The 21,796-nt window shown below is 33.4% G+C and overlaps 1 protein-coding gene across 17 annotated transcripts in view; it reads right to left on the reverse strand.

Moving 5' to 3' along the window:
• Il1rapl1 (interleukin 1 receptor accessory protein like 1) overlaps positions 1-21,796 on the reverse strand; it is a 1,215,099-nt gene that overhangs the window by 261,027 nt on the left and 932,276 nt on the right. For all 17 annotated transcript variants that reach the window (XM_087193607.1, XM_087193605.1, XM_087193606.1 and 14 more), the window contains one exon: positions 11,296-11,370. In XM_087193607.1, the coding sequence (XP_087049733.1) occupies positions 11,296-11,370 (75 nt within the window). The remainder of the gene's footprint in view (positions 1-11,295; positions 11,371-21,796) is intronic.

Genomic DNA, 21,796 nt, shown 5'->3' on the forward strand with positions numbered 1-21,796 from the left:
GAATGAGAAATAACAGCATTGGACTTAAGACCTTCTCTTCTGATGCCATAGAAATTTGAGCAGTGTTTGGATCTCTCACCAAATCTAGGCCAATTAGCTTTTTCCTTTGTGGAATTTCAAACTCTGCCTCGACTTTCAAACTCTTGTTTTATCCTAGTTACAAGAACTGAGCAAATCACTGCACTCATTCCTATGCCCTCCTCCCTCCACAATATCACTGTTCTCTCCCTCAAAAAATGATGACATGAAGAAAAAAGAGGAAATAGGAACTTCTTGTATTGTTTTAGTTTTCCTTGAGGCCTACACCCCTCATGCCTTTAAATGATTTTTCACGCGTGACTAGGAAACTTACTATGAAATATCCGCACCTGTGATTCTTTAAGTTTAAATTGCCCAGGCAGAGGAAGCAGAACAAGATGGCAATTCAGTAGGATAATCCAATGGACTCTTTCTACAGACACAGGAAGTTGAACAGCTATTCATGCATCAAGCCATCTTTATGAGAGCTAAAAAAAAATCAGGCAAGAGACCATAGTGCCTGCTTTTAGTGTAACAATTCAAAAAGATGGATTGATGAAAGCAGAAAGCAAAGAGTTGCCCTGTTACCCCTTCCCCAAACCCAAGGGTTTTAGCAGGGAGAAAGGTACCTCTAGCTTGGGGGAATGGAGAACATTTAGTCCAGATCTTTAACTTGAAACCTAGTACAAGGCTTGCCACAGTGAAATCCAGTACTGAGTAAAGCAAATTAAAAAGAAGAATAAAAATAATTTGCCTCAGGATACACATCAACCCCCCAAAAAAATCCTGAATTAACTTTTGCTTGAAATAGCAAATCCTGAGATACAAATAAACTTTTGGGATTGTCTCCCTTTAAATTAATTATGGGTTATCTCAGGTCCCTATTTTATTTTGTGCACATAAAGAATGACTGAAAGAAAATAAAATCCTGTTCTTTCTGTTCTGGAATCTGCAACAAAAGAATTCCATCTTGATTGAATATTTCATTCGTATGTAGTCACTTATATTCTCTGTGACAATTTCACCTGAAGCTAAAACCTCACTTTTAGTCCAATGTAAAGTTTACTTGTTTTATTCATCTGACATTATATAAAAATATTATTCTCACTTTCTAATTGGCAGCAAATCTTAATAAACATTTTTGAGTGAGTACACACCGTAGGGAAGAGAGAAAGACTTTTGTCTTATAAAAAGCAATCGTTACAAATAATGTTTATGGCTAATAGTATCTTTCTAAAAATCAATTAATTATAAAATGGGATCTATAATTATGAAGTAAGTCTTCCTACTACTTATAAACAGACTGTACATAATAAGCAGAGGGTGTAAGAATAAGCTAAGTTTACCCCAAGTAATTTTAGTCAAAATTGTACATTTTCAGCAAGCAATAAAACTAAAATCAATTAATTTAAAATGCCTTAAAATTACCAAGATAATTTCATTATCATCTCAGAAAAGCATGTCCATCAGAAATATTCAAATTTGTTTCTTGAAAAAAAAAGATCAAAAACACTTTTGCTAAGCTTTCCCTAAGCTATTTCACAAAACAACTTCTTATTGAATATTTGGGATAATAATCTCAAATTTTCCTAGGATTTGTCGTGTTGTAAGTATTTTATTTCTACTGATGGCTTGATGTGACAGGGTGCACTTGATTTTTTTTTCAGCAAAGCAATGCACTTTCCTTTTCTCCACTCAAAGAGCTGCCAAAGTTCTGTAAACAGTTGTTCAGCAGGCAAGTCTGAGGTGGGTGCCCTGCTTTTATTAAACTAGAAACAAAAGCATTCAGATAGCCTATAAACTAGAAGAGAATGCCACTAGGGGAAAGTGGGAGAGACAGGGAAATATTGATTCTCTTGGAGTCCTAAGTGGTTTGAAGCCTTTCTCTCCAGTTTCTTGTTGACCAGATGTGACATGAGGAGGTATCTTATGACAAGATCACTGATGCAGGATTTATTTTAAAATCGATGAATTTTAGAAAACAAAAACAAAATCAGGCTTCTTTCTTTTCGTTTTTATTATTCATTTAGGTTCTGTAATCATAAATGGATTTTGTACATTTGAATTACAAAAATTTTTAAAGATCTTGAGTGTTTCTGAGAAGGTAGCACTGAGTTTGTGTATGGTGAACTGGAAGGGCTCTTCTTAAGACTTTGTCATGGGGTTTAAATTTTAAAATTGTATGGATATTCTATACATTGCACGCATGTAAACAGCTGGCATGTTTGGAAGCACATAAAGCGAATCTTGGTAATCGCGTTATTCATAAAGGTGCAAGACAAACTGCATTGTGAATACTTTTATACTAAAAAGAAAAACATTATTAAGTATCTATGAATATATTAAAGAAATGATTGGCAGAATCATGTGCTAAAAAGAGACATATAAACTCCAGGAGAATCAAAATAAAAAATGTCCCTTTTAAATTTAGAAATAAGAAGGTACACCTGTTACAACTGTGGAAGAACAAATGGCATCATGTCAGTCCTTCTATTTATATACATCTCAACAAAGCCAAGGCAGATAAGAAAGTATGATAGCCATTAAAGTATGTCCCTTTAGATTTAAATGAAATATTATTGGTTGTAAAGCTGGTGTTTAAAAACCAAAATGTGCTGTGAGGCAACAGAAAGTCACAAGGGGGAAAGCCATTTCCAGTGACAGAGCAGAGAAAGTCATATGTAGTGATGGGCAGATATACTTTGTCTGCTTTGTTTAGAAATGACTCTTGATGAACCTCATCTTATGAAAATGTAAAACTCAGCATTGCCACTGAGAAAAGTGATAGGGGTGATTAGTTAATTACAAAAGGGTTCTTATATAAAATTATTCACCACAGTTGCTTTAAATAACATATTTCCCTAATGCATATAAATCTTTCATTGATCATTAGCTGCTTAAAAGAGACTGGGGGAACAGAACTTCTTGAAGCTGACATGTTAAGCCACTGCTAATTAAAGATCAATCAAAAATGAAGGGAACATATGCTGAAATTTTGATGATTCAATTTATCCACAAATCTGTAGGAACATACCAAGTTGGTAGAGTAACAATTGACTAGGATGCTAAGTGTTTTAACATTAAACTATAAAATTGTGGTATCTCATTTTCACAATCATATTCCAGTACAAGATTCTGCATGTAATTTAGAAGTGCTCAGTTATTTAGCCAAAATTCAAGAGGAAATTTATGGATAACATCTCTCTTTATATTCAAACTTAAAATAATGTGAGTCTTTTTTAGTTTCCATTTTAATGGACATCAGTCATGTGTTGCATATTCTTATTCTGAAATCTCAATATTCTCCACTATAATGCCTCTTTGATAGGTTTATTTTTGATAAATTGGTATTTACTTTACAAATTCAGAAACAGTTCTTAACAGGATGCTCACTGCATTTTTCTGTGCTAGTAAACTTCAAACATTAAGAATGATTTAAAAAGCTTTGTGATAACAGTGCTTGTCATGGGAAAATCAGTATTTTTCATAAAATGAATAAAACTATCACCAAAATCTTCATGAGAAACTTGACAGGCATAATAGTTTGATGCTTTATTTTGTATAATTATTCTCAATGTTCCTTGTTCTAAGAAATATTATGCCTAAATTTCCTTTCCTTAGGAAAATACTTTTTTTGATTTTACTCTTGCCTTGATAATCATTTATAAATTTGTGTAGCATGGGGTCAAGTAAATTGTTTTTTCAAAGGAATACTAGGGTTTATTTTATTCTGTTATAACTATGTATTTACTATATGCATTTGGATAGACTTGTTTGTGAATTAAGTAACCTGAAATCAATAATTTCTATAAGAAAACGTCATATTGAATTACAAAAAATATTTTGTAAAATATTGCCCATCTCATAATGAGATCAATACCTGTGGCCATACATAGTATCATATTCTAGTAAAACTATAAGAATGATCAAAAAAGCTTTGAAATTCAAAATGTAGTTCAGGAATCTTACATATAAACCATTCTATTATACCATTAAAAAGCTCAACTTCTAATAGGAAACGTGTAGTAAATACTTAGTATATGCTAGCTAACATAGCAATCTTTACCTGCAATATCTGACTACATACCCACAGTCACTATAAAGAGGAGTCTTTTGTGTAGATTAAGAAACTAAGTGATAGTTGCTTAAGGTCATGCCAGCAGTATGCGGCAGAGTTCAATTGTCATGTAGGTCTCTGTCTGACACAATGACCTGAATTCAGAGCCAGTGGTATATGCTACCTCTTAATTATAACAAAAAACCCCCCAAGAATAACAACTATATGATGATTATGATGATGATGGCAATGAAGTGCTTGCTTCTCTAAATTTTTGAAATAAAACCATATAGTCATTTTGAGTCTCTGTTTTCACATCAGTAAAATGAAAAGGGTTTGACTTGTTAATCCCCAAATCCCTTCTACCTCCTAAAGTTCTTAATCTGAAATTGTGAAGAGTTACACATACATAGTTTCTTAACTGGCCAGTGACAAATAAAATTGTACTTTTAATGTTGCAGCACAAGAGCATTCTGCATAGTTTACATTGGTGTCCAACAAAGCGACTAGACTGAGGTTTGGGGAATTCAATGGATTCTCTGCTTTGATTTCATGACAGCGCTCTGTTTTAAATCTTTTCTTTCTTCCCATCTTCTCTCCCTTCTAACCCTTTTTCAAGGGAACACGGAAAACAGATTCACTTATATTCTCTCTGTCTTAGTTTTTTAAATAGTTTAATAAATGTTTATACTGGCTTCCAAAATTTTAGATATCAATGGCTGGAACAAATTTTTCTCACCTGTATGTTCATCTATTTTTGGGGCTTCCACCTCAAGGCACTGATAAGTGTCTTGAGCACTTATCACTTAGAGTTTATCTTCTGCTTAGGCAGCAGTTTTAAAGCACACAAACAAAGTTGCATTTTCCCTATTCCTTTTCCCCTCTTTTTCACCAAAGAAAGACTTTGAATTTGAGAAACTGCATGTTTCATAAATTAGATCATGGAGTAACTTAAGAATGCTAATACTATTTTCAAATTATTGATTTATAATTGAAGGACATGAAATATTAACCTAAGTAATAATATAACAAATATTATTTTTCAGGTAAGAATCACAATATTTAAGGTGCTTGTTGGTTTCAAAAGTAAAATATCAGATTAAAACAGAGGTCAAGAGTTGATACTTTCATTTGTCAAAGTTGAATGAATTTGGATTGTGTAGAACTGACTTGCCATCAGTTTAAGTAATTATAATACTAGTTTGTCTTTACATGTTTTATTTATTACATTTATTTGTCTAGAAGTGCTAATTTATGTCTAACAAAGTTTATTTTGGGAAGTAGAACTATGCTGATCTGCAAGTCAGTAACAAAGACATTATTTTTCATTTAAAAATTTAGACTTTGAGTATTATTGTTTTTCTCCATAGTAGAAAGGAAAGGGTAAATAAGAATCAAAACATACAATTGATATCATGAAATAGGAAGTTTTATGTTTTTTACTTGACTTTGTCAGTGAAAATATGTCTTGTACATTCTTCATGGTGCAATAAAATCAAGTCAACCGTGTAAATTTGCTCATGACAAACAGTAGAGTAACTATAGACAGAAGATCCCAGTCAGTGTTCCCTCCTCTATCTTCAGGAAGGAAGGTCATATTGACATTACTTGCACAACTCAGTAACGCAGTGATTTTTAGAATCAACAATATTGCATTATCAAACCTAGATGCCAGATTCAATACCAAATAATTTTGTTTCTAGAGTATTGGTATTATTTCCCCATTCTCGAAAGGTAACAAAAAAAATTTCCCAAGTTTGCTAAGATACAGTAGTAACTATTCAGAAAACGTGTGTTTTGTTTCAAGACAATAACAGCTATGAAAATATAGACCTTGAGAGCAAATGTTACAGGGTTATTTTTCATATCATGAAAAAATTTCCTCTAGGGTTTCATTGAATTAAAAAAATCAACTAGCAAGTTTGTAATAGAATGCATTCCATGTGTGATATTTTTACATATAGATTTTCAGATCATATAAAACATAGAGGTAGAGCATGTTTGACAAATATTTTAGCAACATAGTAAACCAATATATAATTTTTATGATAAGTGGTTTTCCCATAAGATATATATCAGGACCTATTATATAAGGTATGAACATTTTTTCCCCCACAATGTACCTAAGATTTTAAATTTTCCAACCCACCTTATAGTACAACAAGGCATGGAGAACCAGTTAAAATCTAGTGTGGCATTTAAAAAAATTAGCCAACAGTTAAATTGGATGACATTATATACATGTGCCCATTTACCAAGATCTACGTAAAAATGTGAGGTTTCATTATGTTGTCAGTCACTTTCCTCCAGATGGATCCTTGTTACTCACTCAGATATACTTAGTTTTTAATTTTTAACAACTACAACAAATGAGAATAAATTAGTAAACAAAATAGCTAAGGGCACTGCTGGTGAGCCTCTTGAGTTCAGTATTCTCATTATGTTACTTTGCAGAAAATTTGGAGATGTGTACTTCTTGTGGCATATACACCTTATTATCTATCAGTAACTATTTGTTGAAATCCCGTATGCCCAGAGTACAACACAAAATCGGAGCATACTTTAATAAGAAACATAGAATCTAAAGGATGGTTTCAATTGGTTGTTAGAATGAGTAAGAAGAGAAACTGGATAGGGATTGGAGACATTCAACTCGATTTCTATAATTCATTTGATCGTAGTAACTTTTTTGAACAAATAAGATTTATATGAAGCCCACCAAATATGGGTAAACTCAGAAAAAAAGAACCCACTTGTATTAAATGAGTGAAAACAATGAGTGATGAGAGAAAAAGTAGTAAAAACGGTCGGGGGAATGACTATGATATCAAAGAAAAGATATTTTTCTTCTAAGAGCTCTATTACAAAATATTTATTAAACATTAAAGGTTACTAGTCTTATTATATACTCCTGGTGAGAGTTTGTACAATTTCCCTGGTAAAAAAAATATAGAAATATGAAGCAAGAATATTTAACAAAATTATTTCCTTTCATCCAGTATTTTTCCTTTTAGGAATCTGTCCTATAGAAATAATTATAAAGTCAAGGAGAAAGGGTATTAATAAAGATCATCATATCATTATTTGCAATAAGGAAAACTGAAAAAATCCTAATTTCCAGCAATATACGGTGGCACCTCAGTTCACAAACTTAATTTGTTCTATGATTTTGGAAAAGATAGTCACATTTGTGTTTGTGTGGGAAAGATGGCCGTGGTCGTATTTGTCACTTGATGCAGAGTTTGCAGATAAAAACAAATTTTTGCCGAATGCTTCTGTTTGTACACCAAATTGTTTGGAGACAAAACTTGAGGTACTACTGTATATGAAATTATACAATGTTCACGTAGATATCATGTAACCATGAAGAAGATGTTTTCTGAGGCCATTTAATAAGGATTAAATACACTTAAAATTTAGAGTAAAAGAAACAAATTCCTTTTCTCTATTTCTCCCAAATTTCTATATTAACCTACATAATTATGTTTAGAGAAAAAAAACAGAATTGAAATATAGGGATGCCCATATCTAATAATACAGTAATTCTCAGCAAATCCTGAGTTGTAGAATACAACTGTGTCTCATTAGGTCAAGGATAAGGGGAATTGCTGCTCTTTGGAAGTCTAGTACCAATGGAATATGCTATCTTCTACTCTGGAAGCTTCTGAAAGTGGGCTCCTCTCCATAACAGGCTGCACAGATCTCTAAATGACACCTACAGGGCTCAAACTCAGCAGGTCAATTATGTGTGTCTTTTGATTCCCTTGACTACTGCAGCCTCAAACTAAGTCAGGCTCACCTTATGGATTGACCTTCAGAATTGTACAGTGTGATTTCTGTGCCTTTTGCCCAAGAAAATGCTGTCCATATATTTGCTGATGCCTGAAAGTTATTTAAAAGGGATGGAGTTCTTTTTTCACATTTAGAAATAACACACAGATGTCATTTAAAGTGGAAATGCCAGGCTGTGACCACATACTGATTGTAATTCAAACCCACCAATTTGCATATTTTCCATGAATTTAGTTACCATTATATTATTTTTCTCTAAGTATTTGCTTTTATTGCTTTGGGCTTTCTACAATGAAAGAGTTTACATGATCACTATCAGATCTTTCCAGTTTGAGAAGATGAAGGGATTAGAACAGACTGCAAGAATGATATAGAAAGGGAAAGGCAGGCATGGCTAGTAGATAGCAGTGAAAAGCGAATGTGAAGATCAAGGGCAAATCCATGAAATTTGTGATTTTATTGAAGATTATTATTAATGAATGGTATATATTTGAGAAGAAACCAGAGAATCGACAGACTTACAGTTATCAGGGTTGGTTGGACGTATGTGTAATTTAGAAAAGATGCCAAAGATAGGTTACCAGATATGTACCTGCTCAGATTTAAGTAGATTTTTCTTATACTATGCCTCATACATGAATTTTATTATATTCTGAGATCATCTTTCAGTTTAAGAAAAGGTTGAGACAGACCCCTGAACTCTTGACCAATGGAATTTTCTTGGGGACTTCCACCTTTTCATAAGGGGAGACACCACTTACTGGTCACCCACCTCTGATGCAGGCCACCCTTCTACTGCTATCCCATCACTCTTTATTCAATACCCCTTCCTTATTATTGGTTATTATATATTAAACCTGTTAGAGTTGATGGCTTTTTCAAATCTGGAAAGGAAAAAAATTAAATCCTCAAGGAATTGAAAAATCAAAGTACAGGGCCAGGGATTTAGCTCAGTGATTCTGACACCTGCCTCGCAAACACAAGATACAGAGTTTGATTTCCGGTATCAAAAAAAGAAAAAGAAAAATCAATGTACACATTGTAGATAACAAGTATATTTTAGGTACCTTGAGTATATCTGTATGTGTGTTTTTAATAGTCTTTCCTATTTTCACTCATACTATTTTGATCATTTATTCACCAACTAGCAACACTAGCAAGGCAGCTATTCCAAATCAAGTTGTTGTTTAAAAAAATAGAAAGATTGAGGTTAAATTTTTCTAACTAGTGAATGATTTTTGTGATGCATTGAGAACTAAAATCAGAAAATAAAAGCTTTTTTAAAAAAAGAATCAAATTCCAGATTGATATGTTTAATTTAGCTGGTGATTAAAGAGAGCTCTTTTTTTTAATTCTGTGTAATAAAACATTTAGAGTATTTCTTGGAGCATTTTGTTGACAGATATCCTCATATTCCTCCAAATGAATGCATAATAAAATCTTCCAATATGCATAAGAAATTTTTATACTTTCAATGCAATTTATTATTTCATTCAAAAATGTATTATTTTATAAAAACAGCTTTCCAATTTATAACACACTATAGTAGGAGGTAAAGAACAATTTGACTTCAAATTCAGGGACAACAACAAAAAAAGTGCAACCATCAAACATAAAATTCTCTTAATTATGTTGTCAGGTAAAGATATACAACTAAAAACAAAAAATTTATTTTTGTTGTGTTCATTAGTGATAACTGGCATCATTAAACCCTTTAGAAGTTTGGAGTTATGCATAATTCCATAGAAATACATCTTCCTAAGAGTTATTGAAAGATCTATATAAGCAAGTTCAATCATGAGATCTTATTTTAGGAGTTGAGTATGGTGAAAACATCTGCAGTCTCAAAATTCTGGGAGGCTGAGGCAGGAGGATCTTAAATTCTAGCCCAGCCTGTACAATTTAGCCACTTAGATCATGTCTAAAAAGCTTTAAAAATGGGTTGGTGGGGAAAGAAGAAATAAAAAAAGATTATGCACATGTAACAACTCCCTGCAAGGAATGTATTCAGTATGTATCTCAAACATATAATAATAACAAAAATGGGGTGAACTGAGGACGTAGCTCAGTGAGAAGGCTCTGGATTCAATCCCAATACTTCACAAAAAGAATTTATATTTCAAATTGTGTTTATCAAATAGCAATAAATAATTCAATATAGGATGGTATAAAGTACAAGATACAATTTTAGCGTATTTGTTCATTTTAGATGTGACATTGTTTTACTTCTGCCAATAGTCTATCTTAAAACAACAATTATAATACTACTTGTATATATATGCCTTTTATCAAAAAGAATTGAATTTATTACCAAAGAAGCATATTAATATATTGACTTGCATAAAGCCTGTATATGTTCATGATTCAAGTTAGCAAATGTAAGAATTTCCAGTGTTAGAAATTCATAGACTACACTAATCTTAAAAATTCTAAAACCATCATCTTGTTTTTGTGCAATATAACTTAGACATGTAATTAGAAAAGTTTACCATGTTTAATCTTCACTTAGAAAATTTATTTACAATTTTCCTCCAAACTCTTACTCCAAGAACAAAAAACCATCAAAATTTAAGGGATGAGCTATTGATTCTTTTTTAGTAGCATACATTAAATGCATTTTCATTTTTGATGGATTAGTATAAGAAGAAATTTCTTAACAATATGCCTGTATAGGTGAAATCATACTTTTAATTTATACCAAACCACTAAAACCAAATAATTTTAAGTAGATGTATATTGCATTTCAAATGAAAATAAAACTTAGGAAAACAGAATGAAATATGTGGTATATATTTGTAATTAATAGGAAAATTTTCCCACAATTTGATGTAACCGAATATAGCTAAATCAACCTTAAAAATCTTATACTTATCTCTGATATGCATACTAGGATTTTGATTTGCATACATCTGAATATTTTACCCAAAGCATATTTTGTCCATGGTTTTATGTCCAAATCTTCCAGTACCTTAACTAAAGGTCACTTGCTCATATTTTAATGACACATTATCCAAAAGTTAATTATCATGATGTCCATTACATTGAATTCAAATTTTAAAATGCTTTTAAGTCATAATGATGATATTTATCTTAATGAATTTGCACCTCTTTCCCCAAATTTCAGAAATTGCATTTTAATGTATTAGTGGATACTATTATAAGTCAAATAGTTCCACACTGTTGGTTTTAAAACCAAGTCAAATATTATGACATGGCATTATAATAGCATTACTAAAATCTTCATCCTGTCTCATTTCCCAACAACCATCTAGATGGCATCCAGCTTGGTCCCAAAGCACACACTGCAAAGAATAGAATACCAGCTATACATGCATTTAGCTCAGCGTATTGCAGTTACAATCTAGACTTATTAACTGTCAGAGTGCATTGGAGAAAAGTATATTAACTGTAATTAAGGAATTACTCACCCAGCTGAGTTTCCTGAATTGTCAGTTTACTTTCCACAGGATACAAAAGCTTGGGTGGCTTATCAGTCAGAGGAGCTGAAAAACAAGAATAGTAACAGTACAGAGACTTATAGTTATGCTGCATGAACTCAAAGAATACAATTTATTTTCTCACACATTTTTCATTCTTAAAGTACTGTCGAAGCACTGTACCAAGTAATGACTTTCATATTGCAGGTAATACCTTCAGGCAAGGCAAAAGCTATTAGATTATAAAAGAGGGAAATACAACATGTCCAGATTGACAGTCACATGACAGTATTGATTTACGGAAGCAGGATTGGTCAGTACTTAAGAGCATATGAGTGTGTTTCACAAAGCATTTCAATTTATACCTTTTTTTTCTTTTAATGGGGTGCCCTACATTTTTTCCTGTGTTAAAACTACATGTGATATATGAGGTATGTATTACAACACTTTTTGACATAGGAATGTGTCATTCTTCTTAATACCATTCCTATGTTCCATATGTTGTGGTGCATTATTTCACAACTCTCAATTTAGTAATTTTATTATTTGCTCATATTTTCTGAATGGGGTAGCAAAGTGCCATTAAATTAGTATGAGCATATACGTCCATGCCAAGAAAATATTTTTAAATGATATTTCCATTTAGACTATTTTATTACTATTGTCTATTACATTTTGCAGTATTTATTTACTTATTTTCATGATATATTCTCTTTGATTTGAAGCTTCCACACGTTTCTGCTAGTGCTTTCATCAATTTCATTTATCAGCCTACAAATCTGAGTTTGCTATTAAGCATTTTCAAGATAGGTTTCTCACTGCATAATTCATTCCTAACTAAACTAGACTAAACTGAACTTTAAACTGAACTTTAAACAAATAGTTCTTTATTGAGCTTCCCTCCCCACCCACTCTGATTGAATTGTCTAGGCCTCTTGAAACCTGCCACTGCAACTTCTACTCTGTGTCAAGTACAAAAATGATCAATTAAGGGTTGCAGAACTAAGTGTTTTGACTTTCAGGGCTGTCTTTCTCCTTTGCCAGGAGTATATGCCAATTTGGTTGATAACTGCAAGGCTGATCTAGACAGAAGTGCCAAGAGTTGGCTACATGTACTTGTCACCAGAGGACTCAAGAATTCAAACTGGCTCACCAGCTTGCATCCATCTCTCTTTAACAAAAAACACAGGCAGAGCAAAGTATAGGCACAACCCAAGTTAGAAAAACTGGGATGTATTTTAATAGTGTTGATATGGGAGACCAAGGTACAGTTGATTGTTCTTCTTCATAATTAATTGAATGTTTTATTCATTTATCTTTATTACTATTTAACAAAGGTACAGGTAAAGAGGAAAAAACAGTTGGGGTAATAGGAAGAGAGAAATAGCTTTGAAATTCTCAGATACAACATCACTTCGATTAACTTTAAATATTCTTACTTTTTGCCTAAGCGATTTGATCTTATCAGATTTTCTTCTCTTACCACCTAAATAATCAGCTTATTACTAAATGTTGACAAAATAGTTTACCATTAATAGGTCAAAAAGTCACATTTCTTAGATCCTCTTTATTAAATTATTTCAGTGAGCATCAAAAGCAACTATGACATCAAAATAGCTGTTTATTTTGTAAATCAAGACAGTTTATAAAATCTTGTGATTAAGTAGTTACCAGTAGATAATTTGACAGTTTGTTTTAGAGAACAGTTGAGAACAATGTTCCTTATTAAAACACATCCCACACTATTCTATGGTAAGAGGGGAAAAGATCTGGAAAGATAGTAAAGTCCATATGTAGCAGATTTGTTCAGAATAAAAATGATTTTGTGATTCTCCACCCAAACCCACCACCCACTCTGTGGCACAATGTAATATTATTAAGAGTTTTCTTATTCTGTCACATGACAATCTGAGTTAGCATAGGAATTTTTCAAGTCTAACTCATGAAATCACAGAATGTTGGAGCCAGAGAGAGTTCTATGTTTATTAAGGGTTTTTTTGGGGGGGGTGGTAATTGGGGGAGCTTTTAAACTAAAGTCAGAAGTTTTGCACAGTGCCCTCTAGGCAGGTGAAGTGAAGGAGGTAAGGACTGTCTGGGCATGTCTCTGTGCTTTGTGATACTACCACTTCTCTTTGACAAAAGTAGCTCTGCTTTTATTTATTGTATCCAATATTTCACTCAAGAATTTGAATAATCAAATTTGAACTAAATTCATTTGACATATAGGAAATACTACCATGTGTCAGGTACTGCGATAGGTGGTTTGGAATATCTCTGCTTTTTGCTCTTATACTTTACAGTTATCTGCAGTTTAATAATAAGAATTCTGGGCCTATTCAACTCCTTTGTCTTAGAAATCAGGAATCTAAGGTACAAAGAGATCAAATGTTTTGCCAAAGGTAACAAAGTACGTTCAAGCTAAAGTCCTTGCTAGATCTTTTCCTCTCTATTCTTTCTTATGTGCTCAGTGAAAATTCTGTCAAGCAATGACTGTATAAGCTGTATAAAGTCTTCCCTCAAGGTTTGTGTGATTTGTTAGAAGAGTGAAAACATCCAATTAAATCATCAGAATTTAGAGCAAGGAACTCTTGTAGTGCAATCTGCCATCATCTATAAGTCTCATGGATTGGTATTATGCTGTGATGGGTATCACTTTGGCACATTTCTTGTATGATTTGCCTTTCTTGGATAAAAGTGAGTGGAAACTTCCAGATAACACAACAGCGGAACTGCTATTTTGACACACTGACAAAATGACTGTGAAAAGAAAATGATCACTAAGGCTAAGACATAGCTCAGGTTCACAGTCATTTGAGGGTGACAAATTTTGAGGATACCAGGAAAGGACATGAACAGAATTATAGATTATTTGAATGTTTCTAACACTTTAAACTTATGCTATTTAATAAATACCAGTTGAACTGAATTGACAGAGATAAAACTGGATAAACAAAAACAGGAATGATAATGACCAATGAAAATGAACACACACACACAAACAGAAAACTGTTCTGTATTCTCTCCATTGGCAAAGGTAGAATTATAATGAAACTGAAACATTATTTATAATAGAAAGCAAAGTTATTAACATCAAACCGTGACTAGAACATCTGACATTTCACTGTCAAGAAAACAACTTGTCTTTTGGGAACACTTCCTTCTCTTTCTAACATACATATACAAACACATAGGCATTAACTGAAATCACTGGAGAACTAAAGAAAGTCCAACGGTAGTGACATGACATGAAGCACAGGGTGATTTTAAAACATAATAACACTTTGTCTGCCAAAGGTCCGATTTTTATCTCACAATCTATGCATTATATATAGCTTTGTATCCATTAACAAAAGCATTTCCAAACCTTCGTTTGATTCTTCAGAAAATGCTATTAAAAACATTAAAGATGCTAAAATCATTCACAATAGTAGAACTCTCTTACAGAGTTATTGCTATGTCTCAATGAACAAAACTTTTCTGTACAACAGAAGGGGAATTTTAAGGACATTCATTTTGCTTACTTGTTGAGGTTAGAGCAACATCTAAAAGTTGGTATACATAAAGATGTGTACAAGACTGATCCCTCGTCTATGTTAATGTTACGTAACTAGTCAAGAAGAGATGCAGTCTCTCCCTCTTTTCCCCATTTCTTGTACACATAACAGAACAATGAAATAGAGTTTAATACTCTTAAAACAAAAACCAGAGCAGATCAACCAGGATTCTTTAGTCTTTCTAATGTTCCTGAGGAAAGAAATGTGAGGTATTTGGGATGAATATACACTTTCCCTGTCAAAGGATCACCCTTTTAAATCTAATTCTAACTCCTCACAAACTAATCCCTCAAATACTATTGCGAATACTCAATATTTCTTGTATTCCTATAGTTATTCTAGCACAAAATTTGTGCTTTCAAAATCATAAATAGTTTTTGATGCATTTTAACTCACTACTCGCTCCACTTTGTTTTTTAGAAGTATTATGGTAGAATAAGGAAAATCATACACTTTGCTTTCAGGGAGACACAGATTAAATAATTCCTGACTCTGGTTTGTTGACTTGGCAAATTAGAGAAACTATTTAATATCTCTTAGTCTTCTTATATGTAAAGTATGACATAGTTTTCCCACATGGGTTTGTGTGAAGCTTCTGTAGGTAATAAATATATTTTATGAAGTATTATTTGTAATAGAAATTAACTAAGTATAAAATGATAAAAAATAAATCTGTTCCAACGATACCTTTGGGTATCATCAGTTTGGGACAATAGCACTTAGGATTATATGCAGCTAAAAAGAAAAAATATTGTTTAGGAAATAATAAAGTGATATTTTACTAAGGGTTTAAAAGGGGTTTAGACCCTGGATTTAAGAATAATTAATTTTCACATTAGTTTTTTCTTTTTTTTCTTCTTTGGGGGGCACCGGGGATCAAACTCAGGACCTTGCATTTGTGAGGCAGGCTCGGTGCCACTGAGCTAAGTCCCCGGCCGGACAGTAGTTTCTATAACAGATGAATCAATCTATCTTCAAGAATTCAATCACAATAAAACCCATTTTAAATAGTTTTATTTCCCCAATTTCCCAGGAGCAGAGCCCCCCGGCACCAAGGAGGTGGTGAGTCATGTGGGCACCAGCAGCTGTGCCCAGCCAGTACCTGTATCAACACCACAGAGGTGTAGGGGGTCATAAAGGCCATTGTTCTGAGCTCCAGAAGATAGAGCAGAAGGGAATAACAGAAAGAGGGCCTCTCTGAGGCTCCTTGATGAAAATTGAAGCCCACTGGAAAAGTGAAGAAAATTTCTACAATAAGGCACACCAGACCACTGTACTTGGTAAGTTGGAGGGATCACCACCTCCCATTGGAACCTGCACTATCTTCAGGGTAGGGCAGCTTGAACCTGCAATAGAATCTGGCAGAGTTCAACCCTGCAGGAGGACAGGGAGCTCATTTGGGCCTTGCAGCTAGAAATCAGCCTGAATCTCAGGGGAATGCTGCTAGCTTGCTGAGACTAATTGACTTAGATCTGCACACTGCTGCCCACGTTGTCTATTGTGATAGCAGAGACATACCTTGAAGGAGGCCCTTTTTATTTATTTTTTCTCTTATTTTTAATTTTTTACTCTTTTCAAATTTATTTTTTCTTTTTTTGTTTTTTTTCTTTTCTTTCTGTCTCTCTCTCTCTCCCACCTTGTTCTTCATCTCTCTCCCTTTTTGTTCATGTTACTTTCCTAATTCAGATTTCTTTTTTCTTTCTTTTTCTTTTCTTCTCTTTTTCATTCTCTCAATTGTCATTAGTTTTAAAGGAAAGTGAATACAGTTTCTAGCTTCCCTATTGCTGTTAGGATGTTCTGTTCTTGTCTTTTTTCTTTCGTTTTGTCTTTTCCTCTTGTCTTCAATAGTTTCCTAGAGTGTGGATGATTTTCCTGTGTCTTCTGGCCTCATTTCTAACCTTTCCCTATCCTTGTACCTATCTATGCCTTTCTCCCCAACTCCTTCTAAGCCCCCATCCTGAAGGGTAAAGTTGCTATATTGAAGAGTTTATTCACTATAAACATATTTTGGGCTGGTCCTCAATTTTGATTTAATTCACACAGTTAAAGGTGATAGATTAATAACGACCACAAATTGTCATCTTCTAAGCTGTGCTTGATGCTATTGTTGCTGCTGATTCTATCACTTGGCCTAAGGTGTTGTGATTGATCTAATCAGTTGTCCTTCCTGGTATACTGAAAATGAGATTCCCTAGGAGTCATTAGAGATTCAAAACCTAAAGACCAGCTATATCTGGAAGACACCTCTGAGAAGCAATCATTCTTTAAGGGTTCTAAATAAAAGCAACAAAGATATTTACAATAAGCAAAATTGAAGTATCAACCCAGGAATTAAACCAAAAACAGTACCAACAACAAAAATAGAAATGAGAAGACACCTAAGCAAGGCACAACCTCAGAATTCCAGCTCACCAGAGGCAAATTCTGGGGGAAATGTGGTGGAAAATTCTGATAATCAACCACCTGAGCATCCTGAACTGATAGCACAGGAGGTAACAAAATGGATGAATGAGGCTCTAGAAAAATTCAAAATAGAAATAATTTCCCAGATAACTACAGAGATGGTCAGCAGAATGAAAGACATGATTAGAGCCTCTAAAAAAGAAAGAGATAAAAAATAGATGAGCTCAGGACCATGATGGAAGCCATGAATGCCCAGCATAGGAAAGAAATGGAATCCATGAAACAGATTCAAACAGATATCCAGGAAATTAAAAACTCTATTGAAAGCATTCACAGCAAAATGAGCCAATATGAAGACAGAATTTCAGATATAGAAGACAGAATTGCAGTCAGTGACCATGAAAAGAGAGATCTCTTAAAAAATAGTAAGGGACCATGAAAAAATGATCCAGCAGCTCCTAGATGATGCAAAGAAGAATAATATAAGACTGATAGGAACCTAGGAAAAAGCAGGAGAAAGTACAAAAGACATTAAAAAAAAAAACTGTTCACAGAATTAATGACAGAAAACTTCCCAAAGAGAGTGAAAGAATTTGACATACAGATAATTGAGGCATATAGAACTCCAACTAGCCACGATCAAAAACAATCTACACCTAGACATATAATAATCAATATCCCAGAAACCCAACAGAACAAAATACTACAAGCAGTTAGAGAAAAGAAACAAATCACATACAGAGGAAAGCCCACCAGAATTTCAGCAGACTTTTCAATACAAACCCTCAAGTCAAGGAGAGCCTGGAGTGAGGTATTTCATGCCCTAAAAGAAAATAACCTCCACACTAGACTGATGTATCCTGCAAAACTATCTTTCAAAATTGATGGGGAAATAAGATACTTCCATGACAAAGAACACCTGAGAAACTTCATGAATACCAAACCAGCACTCCAATTTTAAACAATATCCCAGAAAAAGACAATAAAGGTCACAACTCCATGAGGCCCAACAGAATAAACTCACCAGGTAAATAGTTTTATTTAAAATATTTCATTAGTATATGTTTGACACATGTATTTTTGCATATAACATCTTGATCCCTTTTACTTCCCGTTCCTCTTCATTCCCTCTTGAATGATTCTAAGTATTCCAGGCCTTGTATTATGGTTGTAAAAGACTCAAACAAAACACAGCTTTTAAACATTGTAATAACTCGTGAAACTTAAAGTCTGTATAATAGAATTATAAATTTCTCCGTAATTCAATTTCAAGAGCATTTATCAAGTGAATAAGCCTAATATTAAATTAGAAATAAAAGAATAAGACAGAGTCATTACCAAGGACGGTCACAGATGAGAGCCTATTTAAGATGAATTGTAGTGAGTGTTATACTTGAGTATAATTTCTTTGTAACTCCACTTAAACCCATCGACTAAAACTTGTCACAAAACAACATTCACAGATTTGCACAGCTGACAATAAAACATGCTTTAGGGCCACTCCACGGACTCATTCCATTTTACAATGGGTCATTTGTGCATGTTTTCTTTTAAACTTAAAAGAGTTTACAGAACAACCATCTGTTTTCCTCAGAGATCAAGGGAAGTTGGATCACCCATAGGGCTTTAATCTCTGGAAGACTCAGGATTTCAGTACTGGTTTCTTTGTTCTTGAATGCTTTAACATCATTTTCTAATAGTGGAGCACACATTTTATAAACTCAATCTCATGGTCCTTGTAGAAGAAAGAAAAAGACAGAAAAAAACATATCACCACATACAAGGAAAATTCATTTAGGGGAGAAGGACTAGTTTATTTTTTTCACTTGTCTCTAATGCTTTAAAGTTAGTAAAATATCTTTCTTTTTAAAGCAATTACAGAGACTAACAAGAGTCTTATAGTCTCAGAAGCCTCAATGAGGAAGGCAAAGCAATTGAACAGAAAGGTACATCCAGAGCAGTTTATGAATAAACTAACAACATATACAAAACATCAATTCAGATTATGTCAAAAGGCATAACTGTTAATATGTTAATATCCTTATAAAAATATATACATTGAGGAAAACCAGGAAGTTAATTTGACTAGTTTTGATACTGAATCTTTTATTCATTTAGTTTGATAAGAGCTCCTTGTGATAAAAATAAAATAAATATGTTCAATCCTTCATTCATTCAAGTCATATTTTAAAGCATTTCCTCTTTGTCAGGCACTGTTCTAGTCACTAAGACAAAGACAAACAAGATTCCTGCTTTTAGGAAGCAAGCACTCCAGAAAGTGAGATATAAAATAAGCGTGTAAATAAGTGCATAGCTAATATAATGCCGGCTGATTACAAATACCATAAAAATGAAGCAGCTAAAGAGACAGAGACTAATGCAAGTGTTATTTTGAGAAGACTGTCAGGAAAGTTTACTGTGACTATCATTTGAAACAGATATGATGAAGGGAAGAAATGAGCCATGTGAATACCTGGAGGAATTTTATGTGCAGCAGAGGGAAGACCAAGTGCAAAGATGCTCAGATTTGTGTATAAGTGACACGTTTGCAGGACAGTAGAGATGGCCATTTTTGTTATATTGAAGAGTAGCAATGAATTCAGACACAGCCATAGGCCAACTTAGACAGGGCATAAGAAATTTTAAATAGGTCTTGTTTTTTATTCTAAACATTATAGGAATGCTTAGGAGAGTTTTATAAAGAGGAGAGCCCTGGATAGCACTTAAGTATCAGGATTTTCATGCTAGCACCTTGGTGTTTGAGTTTAGAAGGATGGAGTGGCATGGAAACAATGAAGCAGAGTATTGGCAGGAAGTCAGAAGGGAGGACATTGAAGCAGTTCACAAACAGGTGATGGTACCATGGCGTTGGTGTTATATGTGGTAGTTTTTTTCCTTACATATTTATTTTGTATGTAGATATAACATATTTACTGATGGACTAGATGTCGAATATAAGTGAATGTCTTTGTGTTAAGAGCAATTACTCAGTTATGAGATTGAGTAAATATGTGAATGGTGACACTATTTAACAATATTAGGAGGCATTATAACAGACAGAGATATATGGGCCACTAGGTATTGTTATGGTTGAGATGTAAAATGCTCCCCAAAAGTCTCAAATTTGGAAGGGGGACCTGGTTGGAAGGGGCTAGTCATTGAGGTGTGACCTAGAAGAATATATTCTTGTCCTGGGCTCCTCTGTTCTCTCTGTTTCCTGGCCATTATGGCATGAGCAGCCATCCTCTGCCATGGTCTTCACCAAGTGCTTCTGCTTTGCAGCTAACACATAATGAACTGAATCCTTTGAAACTGTGAGGCAAAATAAACCTCTACACCTTTAAGTTTTAGGTGTTGGGTATCTTGTTCCAGTGAAGGAAAAGCTAATACCTACGATAGATATTCAGAGATAATTTTTTATAAAGCAGTTTAGTTGTCTCCTTTTATGCATAGAGACCAATTTTACTATTTATCACTAATTTCGGTGTTGAAAATTGAGTCACTGATTGATGACATACTGTGTCTTTGCAGTCCTCCCAAAAGATTGAGAAAATGGTTTTAAAGCAGTTTAATGTTTTAGGCTAATGTCATACTTGTTTTTTATGAGATATAATTTGGCAAATCTTTACTATATTTTGCTTTGACATCATTCATAATAATTTTAAAAGTATATTTCCAAACTTATTTCTTCAGAAATAGAATCAGAGAGGGCCAGAGATTTAGCTCAGTGGTTTTGCCACCTGCTGCGCAAGAGCAAGGACCCTAGTTTGATCCCCGGTTCCAAAAAAAAAAAAAAAGAAATAGAACCAGAGTCATGTTTATCTAAGATATTAAGAAAACTCAAGTACTCTTTTGATTCACTGTTATGTGGAACATATTCAACTGGCAAATTGAATATCATCATATTTAATTTAGTCTTTTGTCATTTAAATAAATTTATTATGAAGTACTGTTTTAACATAGTAATAATGGCATTTAGAAATTTATACTCAATCACTTTCCAATATCTTGATAAATTACACAGGAAACATAAATCACAAAAATACCATATTCATTGCTCTCAAAAAATTATTCAGGAATATCAAAGGTAGAGCTAATGAACCTCAAGATAAACTTAAGGTTTAGGGTCTATTCATTTTCTGCACTGGGCACTTAATCCCTAGCTTCCGTTGTTTGTATTCTTACTTGACTCATCCAGACTCATGCCAGATTCCAGAACTCACTCAATCATCCACTGAACCTTGATCCTGAGCTGAGACAAACATGGAGGGTAAATAATGGAGACTACAGAAGGACAGAATTAATGAAGGTGTTGTAATATTTCCAATTTTATTATTTTTTAAAATTGGTGTAGTATATTTTATATAAATATGATGAAAATTAATAGTATTTGATTGCCTGATTTTAACTATTTCAAAAAAAATTTGTGTGTGTACTTAAAGTTAACAAAATGGCAAGAAAATGGAACCAATGCATAATTATTGGGAGAAATTATGACAAACGCTAGAAAAAGGATGCTGATTGATGTAATAGTT

The sequence above is a fragment of the Heterocephalus glaber genome, unplaced genomic scaffold (genome assembly GCF_053883595.1).
Source record: "Heterocephalus glaber isolate CG9 unplaced genomic scaffold, H.glaber_assembly_v1.0 deba00001594, whole genome shotgun sequence".
Classification (NCBI taxonomy): domain Eukaryota; kingdom Metazoa; phylum Chordata; class Mammalia; order Rodentia; family Bathyergidae; genus Heterocephalus; species Heterocephalus glaber.